Consider the following 18,288-nt stretch of genomic DNA (forward strand, 5'->3'; position numbering starts at 1 on the left):
AAGTCACTACTTGTGCATAGACTATGCGCATTTCATGGATAGCTGAGAGAGAGAAAGAGAGAGAGATCCATGTAGCTGTATATGCATTTAATGTAGATAACGCCAAACTTTCTTGAACAAAAAAAAGCGAAAGAAAGTTCCTCACCTCCATCCTTTCTTTTTCAGAATTTTACCTAAAGATATTTCAGCCCTGAAAAAAAGAACAGATGTTTGTTATGTAAATTATTATTATTTTATTTTTTTTTGTCTTTTTTTGGCTAATATTTAGTTTGAAATATTTCATAATCTCATAAATAGAAATTGGCACTAGTAAATAGGTATTTTTTGTTTTTGTGCTCTGGGTACAAGGCCGAAAAAGTTTGAGGGAGGGAGCCAGTCGATTAGATTGACCCCAGTATGTAACTGGTACTTAATTTATCAACCTCAAAAGGATGAAAGGCAAAGTCGACCTTGGTGGAATTTGAACTCAGAACGCAATGACGGATAAAATACCACTAAGCATTTCGCCTGGTGTGCTAACCACTCTGCCAGCTCACTGCCTTTCTAGTAAATAAGTATTGTCACTAGTAAAATAGTATTTAGTCATTATTGATGGCAGCAGTATTTCTATTGAGCAGTACCCCATAGATCACAGATAAAATTTGGCACAGAAATACAGCAATCCCTCAACTATCGTCGGTGTTATATTCCAAAACCCCCGGTGACAGTTGAAAATCCACAAAGTAGAGACAGCACTGTACTGTATATTTTTCAAAACTCATTTTTATAATTTGCATATATTTATTTTATTATAAATGCAAAACAACACCACGGAGGAATCAACGTAAGCTTAAATAATAAACCATGATAGGTGAACCACGATATGGCGAAAGTTTACTGTATATGAATATGGGGCTGCAAGGTAAGAATACAGTCACCTGGTTATTTGGAGCTGTTCGCAGAGCCTGTGCTGCTGCAAGCATTCAGGCAGCTCTCATCTTGTAAATAACCTCTACCTACCCATCTTAGAAGTCCCAGAAAAAGATCATCGACACTTCCATCTTCAGCTAAACTATTAAAAAAGGTCAAATAAATGGATAGATATCACACTGAAAATCTGTTTCTTTTTTAATGCTAACCCCTTAGTTAGTTAAATTGAGACTGGAAGCAGTAGGTGTTTTTTTTTTCAGGGTTACCAAATAGTTGCCATCACTTGGTAAAAACATACTTTTGAGCATAGAGAATCTCAGAACTCATAATCATCTATTTGGTGCTCAATTGTTCATATTAATTTCGCTTTTAAAACAAAATTTTCATGGCTAAACTAAATGTTTACAGATACGTAAAAGCTTTCAAAGAATTTTAATAGGTTATCAAAATAAACAATGTTACCTAGATTGATGTTCTGCAGCTGATAATTAACATGAAGCACTACTGATGATGTACATAATTTGAAACTGTCGCCATCATCATCATCATGATGTAACATCTGTTTTCCATGCCGGCATGGGTTGGGCAGTGTGACAGGAGCTAGCCAGCAAAAGAGCTGTACCAGGCTCCAGTTGTCGATTTTGAAAAGGTTTCTATGGCTGGATGCCCTTTCTAATGCCAACCGCTTTAGAGAGTGTATTGGGTGCTTTTTACATGGCACCAGCATAGGTGTTTTTTATGCATGGCACCAGTGCAACGGCTTTTTATGTGGCACCAGCACAGATATTTTTCATGTGACGCCAGCATGGGTGCTCTTTACAGGACGACAGCATAGGTACTTTTGATATGACACCAGAAGGGATACTTTCTATATGGCACCAGAACGGATAGTTCTTACGTGGCCCCAGCATGGGTGCTTCTGATGTGTGCCATTTACATAGCACCAGCATGGGTGCTTTTTATGTGGCACCATTACAGGTGCTTTTCACGTGACACCAGCACCAGCATCTTAAAAACTCAACCAGCTCAACCAGTCATCATTATCTATTTTTCTGTTTTATATCAAACCAAACAGTTAATATTGTGGTGTTCTGTTTCCAGTTTGAAAGAAAGTTTTACACACATGACTGAATAATTTACTCGTATATAAAGACTTGTAGTGATCCTAATACAGAATGAAGACAATGAAAATATAATGTAATCACAGAAAAAAAGAAACATCATTTAGAAATAATTAAAAGGAACTTACTTGCCACCTGAATATACTTCAGCAGTATCAAATATGTTGATTCCACTCTCATAGGCTAGCGTTAACATGTCTTCAGCAACCTGAATTAAAATTATTTAGCAGAGTATAATATATAAATATATAATATAATTTAATTCATATATATAAATATATATATATTATATATTAAGGAGATGTACTTGCATAGCAAGTGACCAGATCTGAGATCGTGTGCTGGAACGAAAACAATTGCAGTGTGGAAGGTGTTTATAAGCCATTTAAGAAACAAAAACCGTTAGATTCACTTCAACATGTAAATTTAATTACATTATATATATATAGGAGTGGCTGTGTGGTAAGTAGCTTGCTTACCAACCACATGGTTTCCGGTTCAGTCCATCTGTGTGGCACCTAGGACAAGTGTCTTGTACTATAGACACAAACCAACCAAAGCCTTATGAGTGGATTTGGTAGACAGAAACTGAAAGAAGCCCGTCATGTATATATATATATATATATTTGTGTGTGTGTCTGTGGTTGTCCCCCACTATCGCTTGACCACTTATGCTGGTGTGCTTATGTCCCTGTAACTTAGTGTTTCAGCAAAAGAGATTGATAGAACAAGTACTAGGCTTACAAAGAATAAGCCCTGGGGTCGATTTGCTCGATTAAACGCGGTACTCCAGCATAGCCACAGTCAAATGACTGAAACAAGAATCTCTCTCTCTCTCTCTATGTATATATATATATATATCATCATCGTCATTTAACGTCTGCTTTCCATGCTAACATGGGTTGGACGATTTGTCTGAGGACTGGTGAACCAGATGGTTACACCAGGCTCCAATCTGATTTGGCAGAGTTTCTACAGCTGGATGCCCTTCCTAACGCCAACCACTCCGAGAGTGTAGTGGGTACTTTTGAGGACTCAGTTTGCATGAGTGATAGTGTATCATTCACTATGTGCTTTCTTAAGTGGATGGTAAGGCCTGCTTTGCTCCATGCTGCAAAAGCACAATGACGAGTACGGTTTCCGTTTAGACCCCACCCCCTCACTCACAACAAGGTAATGAAGCCTTCATCATAATATGGTGTCTTTGGCATACATACCAATAAACTACATCTCAGCATATATATTTTAGATCAAAGGAAAGGTTAGCGTTCCATCAGTTCTTTTCTTATTCGTTTTATTTATACTTTGAACAACTGGCATGGAATGGTCGGAATGAATGGTTAGACTTTTGCTGCTGTCATTACTTTCAGCCTTGTTTCTTCTGTTTCGATATCTTCCTTCTTGTCTGTGTATTATTTATTTCTATCTTTGATCTCGCTCCACAAAAAAAAAAACACATTAATGAAGCACACTACAATTATACAGTGTCAAAGAATTGTCTACAACAGAGAACTACATCACACTCTGTTGTTGTACTGGCTTTAATCTAAGATAAGTGTTGTTAATGAAAATGCTTACATCCTATTTGTATCATGTTACCTAACACTCTACATAAAGATAACACTAAGTAATTTGGCTGCTCGTAGCGACAATGATGGTGGTGGTGGTGGTGGTACTGCTGGCTCTGTTGTTACCATAATTAATGGTGCTAAGTATATAACTAGTGTTATTTTTGTTGCTAATCTATTTCGTCTAGTTTTTTTTTTACTAACATTGTTCCACTCAGTTGAACTAGAGCACAAAGTTAAACAGAAGCATTCACTGAGTACTTCTATATATATATATATATATATATATAAAGAGAGAGAGAGAGAGAGAGAGAGAGAGAGAGAGAGAGAGAGAGAGAGATACATGTACACATATCATCCAACACATGATGTACATCTCAAACTTCACTTTTGTTTAGCATGATGCAATACCTGCTAATGGCATGCTATATATGGTTATGCAGAATGCAGCCTGCTAAGCAGTGTACACTGCACTCAGTCTGCTCTTCAGATAGTTTCTGTGTAATTGCTTAGTGATGATGACTTCATAGGTGATCAAAAAATGGATAAGAGATGAATCAGGGCTTGCAGGGGTGATGTGGTGACAGAAATTGTCTGACAGCCATGACTGGGTTCTCCTGCTTGTGTGGAATGGTACAGAGTGCTGTTGGCAGACATAGGATCTTCCAGCAGCCAACCTCTTCACCCAGGGCAGCGCTACTTCCTCCAGGCACTTAATGTAGGCCTCCATGTTGTGTTTGAGGCTGTGTGGGAATATGAATGGAGGCATAATGTTGCCATCACTAGTGATCACTGCAAACACCATGATGTTGACTGGATGTTTGATTTTTATCACTCTTGGAACATGTTTTAGCAAACCATCTGATCCTGGCAGAAATGTTTCTCGTTTGAGAAAGACCAAAGTAAACTCAGTTGGAGGAGATGCTTGAGTTTGTGCTTCAAAGTGCAATCTTTCCTCTCGTCCTTGATGGCTTGGGATAAAAATTGGCCCTTCCTCATCTTGTATGAAGAATACCAAATGTCTTCATGAACTACCTGCTTGATAAGAAACTCAGACACTCCCATATCCCTGGTGATGGACCTGATTGACTTGGACGGATCGTTGTCAATCATGGCCTGAATCTCACCATCAAATTCAGTTCTTTCTTTCTCAGCAGAACGATCAGAGTGAGTTTTCCAAGCTGCCATACCTTTGTTATCACCATTAAACTCAACCAACTCTTTCCAAATCCTCTGCACTGTCCTCTGATTGACACCCAAACACACTGAAATGTTCGTATTAGAGCTTCCAGTGTGAATGCCAAGCAGTAATGCATGTCGTTTCCAAATTTCTGGCAGAGTGAATTGCATCATGGTGCTGTTTTTCTCACAGACGGTGCCCAACTGACCCTACTATACTGTGTAGTTGACAAAATAAAAAGCAAACAATGTGCAAGCACAAAGTTAAAAATATAAAATGGCAACAATTTATCCATTGCCCCCTGTATGTATATATATATATATATATATATATATATATATATATATATATATATATATATATATATATATATATATATATATATGTGTGTGTGTGTGTGTGTTGGGCTTCTTTCAGTTTCTGTCTATCAAATCCACTCACAAGACTTTGGTTGGCCTGAGGCTATAGTGGAAGACACTTGTCCATTTTGAAAACACTTTTACTTACTAACATTTATTTATTGTATACAAATTATATATTATATTAAATATCAAATGATTCATAGTTTATATAAATTAGTAAAATACAAAATACTTATTTATACATAAAAATAGGTGTAGGGGCGTTGAGGGCATTGTGGCCATGAGGGTGGGGGGGGGGGGGTGACCCAAAAAGTTTGAGAATCTTTGACATAGAAGCTACCTGAGGCTCCTTATGTGTGTGTGTGTGTGAGCATGTGTACAAGTGAAACATTAGAGATTTCACTGGATTTGATGAATTTTTTTGGACTCTGACACACAGAAAATCTCAGATAAAAGACAATCCAGACATGACCATCCCATTCATATTTCAGATATAATAATGTTTCTCGGACTACATTCTCTGAGCTGTCATTTCTTGAAGACAGTATAGTATGATTCAAGCGAGATTTAGTCCCTATTTTTAGAAGGTCCAGTGACAACGTAGAGGCTCCCTGAGACTCCCTCCCACATTACCTCCTGTACTGAGGTAGATTTAGCTGCTATGTTGAGCAGATTGATCAAGTTGAGTGCTTGTCTGTTGACAGACTAGCTGTTTCTTCCTTTCCTGACAGCCAAATCTGATTTGCTGCTGAATAAATTTGCTAGTTGTCATCACTATTTAGCAACTGTTAGCAACATTTGTTTTTTTTTTTAAAGATTAACAACCATCTTCTCTTTGTTCTCTTTCCTAATTAAGAGATTATTATTAATGAAGTCTGTCAATGTTAATAATTTAAATCTCATTGAATGTCAAGTTGTTCAATATATGAGAGTGTGTGTGTGGTGTGTGTGTGTATCACTAGTAAAAGTACACCTGTGTGAGCTGTGCATTTGATGTGTGTTTGTGTGTTTGCACATAAAACTGTTATTTGGCATTTGTCAGTATATGTGACTCTCTGTGAGTGTGTGTGTGTGTGTGTGTGTGTGTGCACATGTATTTTTCAATATTATTCTGTTTGTGATTGTGGTAGCATATGTGTGTGTCAGTTTCTATGCATCAGTGTTCTGTTTTTACCTGAGGTTATACCTATGCATTTGGATCAATATATAGACATTGCTGTGTGTGTGTTCATGCTGTTCCTCATTGATATGCATATTTCATGTGTGTATATGATTTTGAACAACTATGTATAAATATATATCAACAAGAGTGGGTGTACATAAGTGTATGTTTTAGAGTGCAAATATTCTTTTCTACTCTAGGCACAAGGCCCGAAATTTTTGGGGAGTGGTGGTGGGGGGGAGTCGATTAGATCGACCACAGTATGCAACTGGTACGTAATTTATTGTTACTGAAAGGATGAAAGGCAAAGTCAACTTTGGTAGAATTTGAACTCAGAACATAAAGACAGATGAAATAATGTTAAGCATTTAGCCTGGAATGCTAACGTTTCTGCCAGCTCGCTGCCTTTTTTTGAGTGCAAATATTAATTGCTGAAAGTGTGTACCAGCAGTTTTAATCATGTGTGTGTGTGTATATGTGCATGTAACACTATTGATGTACATATTTTAGTGCATATAGTTTTTATGTGTGTGTGTGTGTGAATGTGTCTATATCCTCATCATCATATTAACGTCTGCTTTCCATGCTGGCATGGGTTGGACGGTTTGGCTGCACCAGGCAGTATAATATATGTCAGTGTGCCACATTCTGCTTGTGCTATTAGTTGCTGTTTTTCAGTCACTAGTCAGCTCCAATTAAGTTGATTTATGATCAAACACATGGCATGACTACGTTATGCCCCACGATGGTCACAGCTTAATGACTGAAACATGTAAAAAATAAAAGATACTGAAGATAGGATTATGATTTGAAAGAATTTGTTTGTTATTTCTAGCACTTTGAGCAACTGCCTATAGGCTTCCCCATTGGCATGTTTGAGTAGTGTATGTGTCACTCTGTTTATTAATATGAGTGTGTGTGTGTATGCATATGTGTATATGTGTGTGTGTGTTTGTGCGTATGTATGTTTGTGTGTGTGTATGTGTGAGTATAATGTGTGTATGTGAATGTAATGTGTAATGTGTAATGTGTGTGTGAAAACCGTAACCATATGTGAGTGTTCGATCATTTATTTTAAGATTTTCCATATTTCTTTATTAATCCTTCATGTTTAGTTTGAAACCGTGGCATTCCTAAGTCCATTTTCCTGTCAATGTTTCCAGACTTTTATAGTTTTATCACCATCACGTCATCACCATTTAACATCAGTTTTCTTATGTTAGCATCAACTGGATGGCTCAACAGGACCTGGCAAACTAGAGGAATGTGCCAGGCTCTAATGTCTACTTTGATATGGTTTCTATGACCGAATGCCCTTCCAAATGCCACCCACTTTACAGCGTATCCTGGGTGCTTTTTATATGGCACTGGCATATAAAACGGGGTGACCAAGTATCTTGCAAGACAAGACCACTCATCCCAACTGAGGTGTGAGTAATTTTGAGGAAAGGTGGCTTTGTGTTGGATAATGAGAGAATAAAGTAAAATAGAGAGGCAGAAACTGGTGTCTTATTATAAGGGAGATACAGGGTTTCTCCAGTTAAATTCTAGAATTTAAGTTTCAGTTCTAATGGGATGTACTTTGACCTTCTGTCTGTACAGGACCAAAAAAGTGAGGATTAGTCTAAATCTAATCTGCTACATGTTCTCCCTTATAAATTTCTACCCATATCCCCCCACCCCCCCAAAAAAAAATAATTAGTAGCACCAACACACTCCACCACCAATACACTCCATCAACACTACTACTACCACCTCTATTATCATGACAATGACTGTGCTGATCACGACCATCACCACCAATAACGACAACACCACTACCACCATCACCACCACTGCTGTCATCAAAGCCATCACCGTTTACCATGTTGGTAAGGGTTAAATAGATCAGTTCCAGCATAGTGGCCTCCAGCCTGTTATAGTCCTCCAAGTAAGCTTCAGCATTCTGTGACCATTTCTCACTGCCCACATCTCTTTCACAGACGCCTCTTATTTGCATCGTTCCACACTCCGACCTCCCTCCCCACCACCATCTATTTATCATTCTTCATATGCATTGCATATCCATACCACTACAACACTCTCTCTTCCACACTACATTCAATATCTCTGCTGTCCAGTTTTAACTTTCAGATGACTTGTGTTCCCTCTTATGCAGACGCTATGCATCCAGCAAGAGCGTGAAGGCCTCGTTTCTTCCCATTCCTTGCTTTGTCTCCTTACTGCATAGTTCTGCATTTCTTATACAAGTATCAAAGTGCCTGATCTTTGCCAGAAGAGAAAAGACCTTTGCTGACAACTCAGAGGTAATAACTCCCTGCTACATGTCTAATTATACCTTTCCGTTTTGAAGAAAGGACAAATTGCATAATGGAACCCTAAATACAACTGTATCTGAGTAAGAGATGGAATGCCTTTCATTATTGGTTTGTTCCTGAGGCTAAACAAAAGCAAAAAAAAACATCCCCACAAACACAACCAGCACCAGCACATGCACCATCACCATCCCTACTACTACTGGAACTACTAACAACACACCTCTGTTGCTACCATCATTACTGACTTCACCTCTATCACTATCAATGCTGCAACCAAAACCATCGACATACTATGCACCACCACCACCACCACCACCACCACAATAGGCTATTTTTTCTAATCACCTTCGAATCAGTGACAGGAATAGAAAATTAAGAATAGCACAAGAGTAAAGGTAGAGCTTCTAATGAATGTGTATGTGAGTGTGTGTGTGTGTGAATGTATGTGTGTGTGAGAGAGTATGTGTGTATGTGAGAGAGAGAGTGTGTGTGTGAGAGTGAGTGCATGTGTGTGTATGAGCGTATGTGCATGTGTGTGAGAAAGTGTGCATGTATGCGTGTGTGAGTGCATGCGTGTGAGAGTGTGAATATGTGTGTGACAGTGCATGTGTGTATGTAGAGAGTGTGCATTGTGTGTGCATGTGTGTGAGAGTGTACATGTGTGTGAGAGTGTACATGTGTGTGAGTGTACATGTATGTGTAACTGCGTGTGCATGTGTGTGAGAGTGCATGCATGTATGTGAGATTGTGCTCGTGTGTGTGTGTGTGTGTGTGTGTGTGTATTTGTGTGTGTGTGTGTTTGTGTCTAAAAATAAGATGAAGAAGATGAGGAAAAGGGAAAATGAAAATGGAGAAGGTGAAAAGCAAGAAAACTTACTTCGTCTGTAACTTGTGCACCAAATGTTACCCAGGTCCCTGAGAGAAAAATAGAAAATAAAATCAATGAAGTAATATCAATAAACTGGAAGATAAATTTATTGATAGAAATAGAATTGGTCAACAGAATAAAATATTAAACTGTGGCCCATCTGAGAAATGAGCCCCATGAGGTAAGGTAGCTGATGCAGTGAGTGTCGCTGGTCACTCTCTCTAGCAACACTTTTACAATCATGTCTGCAAGGAGCAGCTGAACATACCATTATTCCCTCCACCCACCTCTTCTGCTACTTAATTCCACCCCATTTTTAAAATTATTTTGTTTCCTTGGTGAAGTAGTTATGGGGTTTTTATTCTTGTTAATTAAATTTTTTATTCTTTCAATGATTTTTTTCTTTCTTTTCTTCCTGTAAAAATATGTTGATAATAAATTCGAAATAAATCAAAAAAAAAAAAAAAAAGAGAGAATTTCTGACTTTAAAAAAAAAAATCAATCAAGTGGGATCACTGATTAATATAGATTGATTAATACATATCGGTTTAATCTCCCTATTGTACTTCAGTATATTTCATTGCTATGAACCATTATAAACTTTGATCATTTCACAACTGACAACTTATTTTATAGACCCAGGTCGATGTGATTGGCAAAGTTGGCTCTGATAAAGTTAGAAACACTGTATTAATTGATTCATTTAATGTTTTCTTTTCGTCTGTTTCTTCCTGTAAAAATATATTGTTAATAAAATGGGGTTTTTATGTGACCAAAATCTGTCAATGTAAAAGGAAGAGTTGTGCACCTTGCACAGGACATAAGACATAGTAAGAAGAATATAGAATTCTTCATCTTTTTGAACTTTACAGCCATTGTTCACAATATTTTATTATAATGGAGAAGCTGGTCTTTGTCTGTAACAAAATTTGAGTAGAGAGAAGGAAGAAAGGGAGGAAAAAGGCTTCTTCTAGTTTATGTTTACCAAATCCACTCATAAGGCTTTGATTGGCTTGGGGTTATAACGGAAGACAATTGCTGAAGGTGTCAGGCAGTGGGATTAGGCCTCAGGTGCCATGGTTGGGAAGCAGACTTCTCAATCACACAGCCATACTTGCACCTATCAAGTGTGTGTGTGCATGTGTGCACACACACACACACACACTTATATATATATATATATATAAATTGTAAATCCCAAAAATAACAACAAAACTACAAAGGATTCCGCGGTACACGTGTTTCAAGCTTTATATGTGTATAATATAATATGTGTATAATTTACAATGTAAAGCTATCCTCAGCCGCAAAATTATTTCTCTCCCAGGAAATTATACCACCTCGGCGTTGCGGCTGAGGATAGCTTTACATTGTAAATTATACACATATTATATTATACACATGTAAAGCTTGAAACACGTATACCGCGGAATCCTTTGTAGTTTTGTTGTTATTTTTTGGATTTACAATTTATTCTTTCACCGCAACCACTAGCTGGAATACACAGGTGCTTACAATTGTCAAGTATTACCTCTAAATTTCAATTTACCTATATATATATATATATATATATATATATATATATATATATATATATATATATATATATATATATATATATATATACACATCATCATCATTTAATGTCCCTCTTTCCCGTGTGGGCTGTGTATATGTGTATACACACACACACACACACACACACACACACACACACATACACGCACACAAACACAGAGGCTATTTTCATAACTAACTGACGAATTCAGAAATAGCTAATCAACACAACATTCCCCCAAACCTTTCCATCAAACCACTCTTGGCTCTTAAAACACCAAAAAAAAAATCCCCAAAAAGCCCAAAAAGAAAAGGAAAAACAAAAAAGCCCCATGAATATTCCTTTTTGTCCAAATAATTTCTTTCAGCTAAGCAACAGCGTTGGCACTATTTGTTGTCACTTGGTTCTGCATTTAGCAATTTCTTGCTCAACAGTTGAAAACTGATATTTCCACTGGTTACTGTATGAAGAATTTTACAGTAAAAGATGATGCAAAGACAAAACCCTGGCAAAGTAATAAAAGAATGTTCTAGAAATAGCCAATAATATTTCAGATAGTGGGAAGAATGTGTTTAAGTTATAAAGCTTTTGATTTCTAACAATAGAATAAAGTTACTGCTTCCTCTTCGTATTATAAGAATTGGATGAGATATGACGGCTCAGCCATCTCTCCCCAGTTCTTATATTAATCATTAAAATTCAGAAATACAACAACACGAGGGGTAACGGTAACAGCAGATCAATAGTTTATTCTAGGTTAGTGTAGAGCCGTTTCGTTCTTGGGTGAACAGGCATGCCGCTAGAATACCAAAGAAGCTTCGACCATATGTCGGTATCGAGCTGAGAGAATACGTGTTGTCACCACCGCTGCTAGAGAGAAAAGAGAGCGAACGCTATTGCTTTTTCTTCACCAGTTGCATTGCGCATGCGTGCTCGGGTACTTCCGCTGACGGCAAATCCCTTGCACATGCGCAATGGCACTTCCCAAGATGGGGGCCATACGCGCCACTACAGTATGTTACCTTGGTAAACGTAAAACCCAGATTCTCAGACATATGACCTCAATGATTTTTCCTGGGAGTTTTAATCTAACATTCTGTTAGTAATTAATGGCATCAAGAGAATTACTTCAAACTTTTGCTGGGATTTCGAAATGTTTGGTATACATTTTTTTTCATTTTTCTTTTTTTTTACCAGGAGGCATGAAAATAATTGTTGATATTTCACTTGAGAATATTGTTGTTGCTTTAACTGCTTATTTTGTATTCATGGAATTCTCTCTTTATGAATTTGTATGTGTGTGTGTATACATGTATGAATATATATATATGCATGTATATGTATATATATATATATAGAGAGAGAGAGAGAGAGCTATGTTATATGTGCGTGTGTGTGTGTGTGTATATATATATATATATATATACATATATATATATATGCATGTATATAGCTGAAATTTACAAAAAAACAAAAGATGACGACAGGTGTATAAACAACAAGCTGGTGTATTAGTTTGATGCTCAGGAAGGTGAGAAAGTCTTTTACGTTTCGAGCCTACACACTTCAACAAAAAAGAATACAAGGAAATAAACAGAGAGAGTATATATATATATATACACATACACACACACACATATATATATATATATATATATGTATGTATGTATTTATATATATATAAACAACCAAAATCCTAATAAGTAGGAAGGTAGATAAAACACAAACCCCTTCAGGTAGATGGCCCTGCTCAGTATGTAGAAAAGGAGTAGGTAGTAACTCTATAAGATGTACCCGGTGCAAGCTATGGACACATAAGAGGTGCAGCAACATCAAAGGCAGGTTAACTAGCAAGTTAGTTTTTGTTTGTGGCAGATGTTCAGGTGCAATAAAGACTGCAAACAAACAGGAAACAACTTCTATCTCATTCCAGGGTGAAAAACTAGAGGTAGTCGATAGCTTCCGCTATCTGGGCGACCAAGTTAGTAGTGGGGGTGGGTGCGCTGAAAGTGTAGCTGCTAGAATAAGAATAGCCTGGGCAAAGTTTAGAGAGCTCTTACCCCTGCTGGCGACAAAGGGACTCTCACTCAGAGTAAAAGGCAGACTGTATGACGCATGCGTACGAACAACCATGCTACATGGCAGTGAAACATGGGCTGTAACTGCTGAGGACATACGTAAGCTCGCAAGGAATGAAGCCAGTATGCTCCGTTGGATGTGTAATGTCAATGTGAATACCCGTCAGAGTGTAAGTATCTTGAGAGAAAAGCTGAACATTAGAAGCATCAGTTGTGGCGTGCAAGAGAGACGATTGCGCTGGTATGGACATGTGGTGAGAATGGAGGAGGATAGCTGCGTGAAAAAGTGCCACACCCTAACAGTTGAGGGAACCCGTGGAAGAGGTAGGCCCAGGAAGACCTGGGCTGAGGTGGTGAGGCAAGACCTTCGTACATTGGGCCTCACCGAGGCGATGACTACGGACCGAGACCTTTGGAAATGGGCTGTGCGTGAGAAGACCCGGCAAGCCAAGTAAGATCGTTGCCAGTGCCCCTGGACTGGTTCTTGTGCGGGTGGCACATGAGATGCACCATTTTGAGCGTGGCCGTTGCCAGTACCGCCTGACTGGCTCCTGTAGGATTTTCGAGCGAGATCGTTGCCAATGCCCCAGGACTGGCTTGTGCGGGTGGCACATAAAAGACACCATTTCGAGCGTGGCCGTTTTCGTGCGGGTGACACGTAAAAGCACCCACTACACTCTCTGAGTGGTTGGCGTTAGGAAGGGCATCCAGCTGTAGAAACTCTGCCAAATCAGACTGGAGCCTGGTGTTGCCATCCGGTTTCACCAGTCCTCAGTCAAATCGTCCAACCCATGCTAGCATGGAAAGCGGACGTTAAACGATGATGATGATGATGATGTTTTAATACAAATTCGGTGTGTGGTATGTATGTATGTGTATATAATCCCTGCCTATGCGTTGCAGGCAAGTAACACTTTCTTTTCAATCACTCATCCATTATAATTGAGAGAGCAAAATTGAAATCAAAATAAGTTCTACATTTTGTGACTTGATCAATATTGTTTTAACTCTGTTAATGTTGCAAAATTCTTCTGCTTGTCCTCTTCTAAATAATAGCTCAAAGACAGTCCAGAGCAACATTATAGAAAAATGAAGTTCTCTCCACCACTTCTCTACATCTCTCATCATACGTGCACTGCACTATATTCAGAACAATTCTATTAAATGCCATAAAATTACATGGCCATCAAATTTAGTTTAACACTCGGCTTAAGTGTATCAAATTAGCTGAAGAGAGTTGCAACAAATTCCTGGGAGGAAACTGTTTGGAGAAAAATACAAGAGATAAAAATTTATAAAAATCTAATAATAGAATGATGTAACAAGGGGGGGGGGGAGTTGTTGACGTTGTTGTTGTTGATTAGGTTTTTGGTTTTTTGTTGTTGTTGTTGATGATGATTATTAAAGCCTTGATACTAATCATTGCTATAATGGATGTCTTTAAGCTTTTGTTGGCTTAAATTTATATCCAATTAATTATGTGTAAAAGAGAGAGAGAAAGGAGGGGGGGGGGCAAGAGAAAGTGAGAGTAAGATAGAGGGAACAAGAGAGAGAAGAGAGGAGAGCAAAAGAGAAGAAGAAGAGAGAGAAAGAGAGGAGGAGAATGGAAGTGAGAGAGAATAAGATTGCAAGAAGGAGAGAATGAGATTGTGAGAAGGAGAGCAAGGAAGTGAGAGAGAAAGAGCAAGAGAGAGAGAGAATGAGATTGTGAGAAGGAGAGCAAGGAAGTGAGAGAGAAAGAGCAAGAGAGAGAGAAGGAGATTGCAAGAAGGAGAGCAAGGAAGTGAGAGAGAAAGAGCAAGAGAGAGAGGAGATTGTGAGAAGGAGAGCAAGGAAGTTAGAGAGAAAAGCAAGAGAGAGAGAATGAGATTGTGAGAAGGAGAGCAAGGAAGTGAGAGAGAAAGAGCAAGAGAGAGAGAATGAGATTGCAAGAAGGAGAGCAAGGAAGTGAGAGAGAAAGAGCAAGAGAGAGAGAAGGAGATTGTGAGAAGGAGAGCAAGGAAGTTAGAGAGAAAGAGCAAGAGAGAGAGAGAGAGAGAATGAGATTGTGAGAAGGAGAGCAAGGAAGTGAGAGAGAAAGAGCAAGAGAGAGAGAGAATGAGATTGTGAGAAGGAGAGCAAGGAAGTGAGAGAGAAAGAGCAAGAGAGAGAGAAGGAGATTGCAAGAAGGAGAGCAAGGAAGTGAGAGAGAAAGAGCAAGAGAGAGAGGAGATTGTGAGAAGGAGAGCAAGGAAGTTAGAGAGAAAAGCAAGAGAGAGAGAATGAGATTGTGAGAAGGAGAGCAAGGAAGTGAGAGAGAAAGAGCAAGAGAGAGAGAAGGAGATTGCAAGAAGGAGAGCAAGGAAGTGAGAGAGAAAGAGCAAGAGAGAGAGAAGGAGATTGTGAGAAGGAGAGCAAGGAAGTTAGAGAGAAAGAGCAAGAGAGAGAGAGAGAGAGAATGAGATTGTGAGAAGGAGAGCAAGGAAGTGAGAGAGAAAGAGCAAGAGAGAGAGAATGAGATTGCAAGAAGGAGAGCAAGGAAGTGAGAGAGAAAGAGAGATTATGAGAGAAGAAGACAGCAAGGCAGATGGAAGAAGTGAGAGAGAGAGAGAGCAAAAGGGAGGAAGAGAAAGGAAAGGAGACAGAATAAGATTGCAAAAGGGAGAGCAAGGAAAATAGAGAAAGAGAGAGAGAGAGAACAAGACAGCAAGGTAGAGGGAACAAGAGGGAGAGAGAGATTATGTGAGAGAGAGAAAGTGTTTGTGATCCAAAGAGACCAAGATAAAGAGAAAGAAAGGAAGAAAGGGAGAAATGTAAAAAGAAAGCAAAGAGATTGATCCGTTTCAAAAAAAGAAAGATAAGTTATTTTTAGTTAAAACTCTTATAATTTAATCTGAAATACTTTGAAGCAACAACAACAACAACAACAACAACAACAGCAGCAGCAGCACATGTATTTGTGTTAATTACTTATTTATTTATTTATATTTCTGTAGGTACCAAATAAACTATGTTTCAACAGTGACGGCTGCAGTTTCTCTCTAAAAAACATCATTAACCACAGAAAATGAACAAACTAAAGAATTAACAAGCTTATTTGGAATCATTGGAAAGTGTAGACTTTTAGCTATTTATCACCTTGTTTCTAAGATACTTGATGTACATTCTTAATTGACTTTGTCTGTGAAATACTTCTTTATATACTTGAGTATATATATATATATATATATATATATATATATATATATATATATATATATATATATATATATATAAAGGGTAGCAAAACTATATAAAGTTATACTACCAGTGGCCTAGCATGTAAAAAATCAATAGACAACATATTCAATATAAAATATAAGAGAAATTACCTGTAACAGGTAACTTCTACAGGCTAGAAGACAGTCACAAACAACCGAAAACCACAAAGTTAAACATTTCAATGAGAAGAAAAATAAAAACTTTTACCTTATTTTTAACGGTTAGACCTATAGGTTTCTGATTTTTTAGGAAACAAAGTAATTTACTAGGCAAATCGTCTTCAGTAACCAGCCGTCAAGGAATTAACGTATATTTACAAGACAAGAGGCCATAAGCACATGTCTTTCCAAATATACATTCTAATTTTCCCATAGCACACTGCGCAGACGCAGTTTCCGTCGGCAGAAAGCATTTTTTGCATTTTTTCATTTTCTGCCGACGGAAACTGCGTCTGCGCAGTGTGCTATGGGAAAATTAGAATGTATATTTGGGAAGACATGTGCTTATGGCCTCTTGTCTTGTAAATATACGTTAATTCCTTGACGGCTGGTTACTGAAGACGATTTGCCTAGTAAATTACTTTATTTCCTAAAAAATCAGAAACCTATAGGTCTAACCGTTAAAAATAAGGTAAAAGTTTTTATTTTTCTTCTCTTTGAAATGTTTAACTTTGTGGTTTTCGGTTGTTTGTGACTGTCTTCTAGCGTGTAGAAGTTACCTGTTACAGGTAATTTCTCTCATACTTTATACTTGTTTATATATATATATATATAAACAAATATTTCACAGACAAAGTCTATATATATATATATATATATATATATATATATATATATATATATATATATATATATATATATATATATATATATATACTTACCTGCCTATGTGTTTGTCTGTCTCTACTGCTCTCTCTCTCTCTCTATCTGTTTTCTGTTTACCTATTCATCTAACTATCTATCTATCTATCTATCTATCTATCTATCTATCTATCTATCTATCTGTCTGTCTGTATGCATATATATCCACACACACACACACACACACACACACACACACACACACACACCTGTATGTATATATCCCAAACTTTATGGCCCTTGCACTTGTGTATTCTAAACATTGTTCATTTCAAATACACACACCCACATTCGCAAAGGCTTACTTATGCTTGTCTATGGCTGTCTTTTGAATCAGATAAAGGAGAAAGACCATTTCCCCTATTATTTGCGAATCCTTTCATGACCGTATTTCTCAATCATTGCTGCACAGCTTCAGCCACAAGCTGGACACGAAAATGTTTAATTAAAAGGAATGGTGCAACTCTGCCCCATCATCATCAGCATTATCAACAGCATCGTTATCATCATTGGAGTCATCAACATCATCATCAACATCGTTGCCATTATCATCATCATCATCAACAGCATCATTACCATTTTCATCATCATCATCATCCACAGCAACAACAACCCCTGGACATTTCCACGGCATTTTTTAAATGGGATGCTGACGGTGCTGTTGTTGATGATGATGATGATGATAATAATGTCCAGGGTTACTCCTGTGCAGATGAGTGCACTGGAGCAACTTGAAATGAAATGTCTTGCTCAAGAATACAACGTACCACTCAGTGCAGGAATTAGATCAAGGATCATGCAATCACAAGAACAACACCCTAACCACAAGGCCATGCACCTTCACCCTGTATGCCTGTCATTCCTCTTTTTGCCATGGTGCTGTTGAGAATTTTTCTTTTTCAACTTCATCCCATCCCCTCTCCAAACTGTGTGACTGCCAAAGGGAACAGTAGAGACCAATGTCTTGAAGAACTGAGAACCACAATGAAAATTAGCAATACCAGTTTGTCTTTGGGTCATTTCTTGGTTCGTGCAGTAATGTTTTGGTTAAAGGAGGCAAGCTG

The 18,288-nt window shown here is 37.9% G+C and overlaps 1 protein-coding gene across 6 annotated transcripts in view; it reads right to left on the reverse strand.

The window, feature by feature from the left end:
* LOC106880139 (voltage-gated potassium channel subunit beta-2) overlaps positions 1–18,288 on the reverse strand; it is a 223,955-nt gene that overhangs the window by 71,618 nt on the left and 134,049 nt on the right. For 5 of the 6 annotated variants that reach the window (XM_089360669.1, XM_089360670.1, XM_052972031.2 and 2 more), the window contains 3 exons: positions 9,498–9,535; positions 2,159–2,238; positions 146–190 (listed from right to left, as the gene is read on the reverse strand). In XM_089360669.1, the coding sequence (XP_089216795.1) occupies positions 146–190; positions 2,159–2,238; positions 9,498–9,535 (163 nt within the window). Of the gene's footprint in view, positions 1–145; positions 191–2,158; positions 2,239–9,497; positions 9,536–16,571; positions 16,665–18,288 lie in introns of those variants that run through there. The other variant, XM_089360673.1, reaches the window with a different exon arrangement.

Source organism: Octopus bimaculoides, chromosome 12 (assembly GCF_046866305.1).
Source record: "Octopus bimaculoides isolate indiv1 chromosome 12, ASM4686630v1, whole genome shotgun sequence".
Taxonomy (NCBI): Eukaryota; Metazoa; Mollusca; class Cephalopoda; order Octopoda; family Octopodidae; genus Octopus; species Octopus bimaculoides.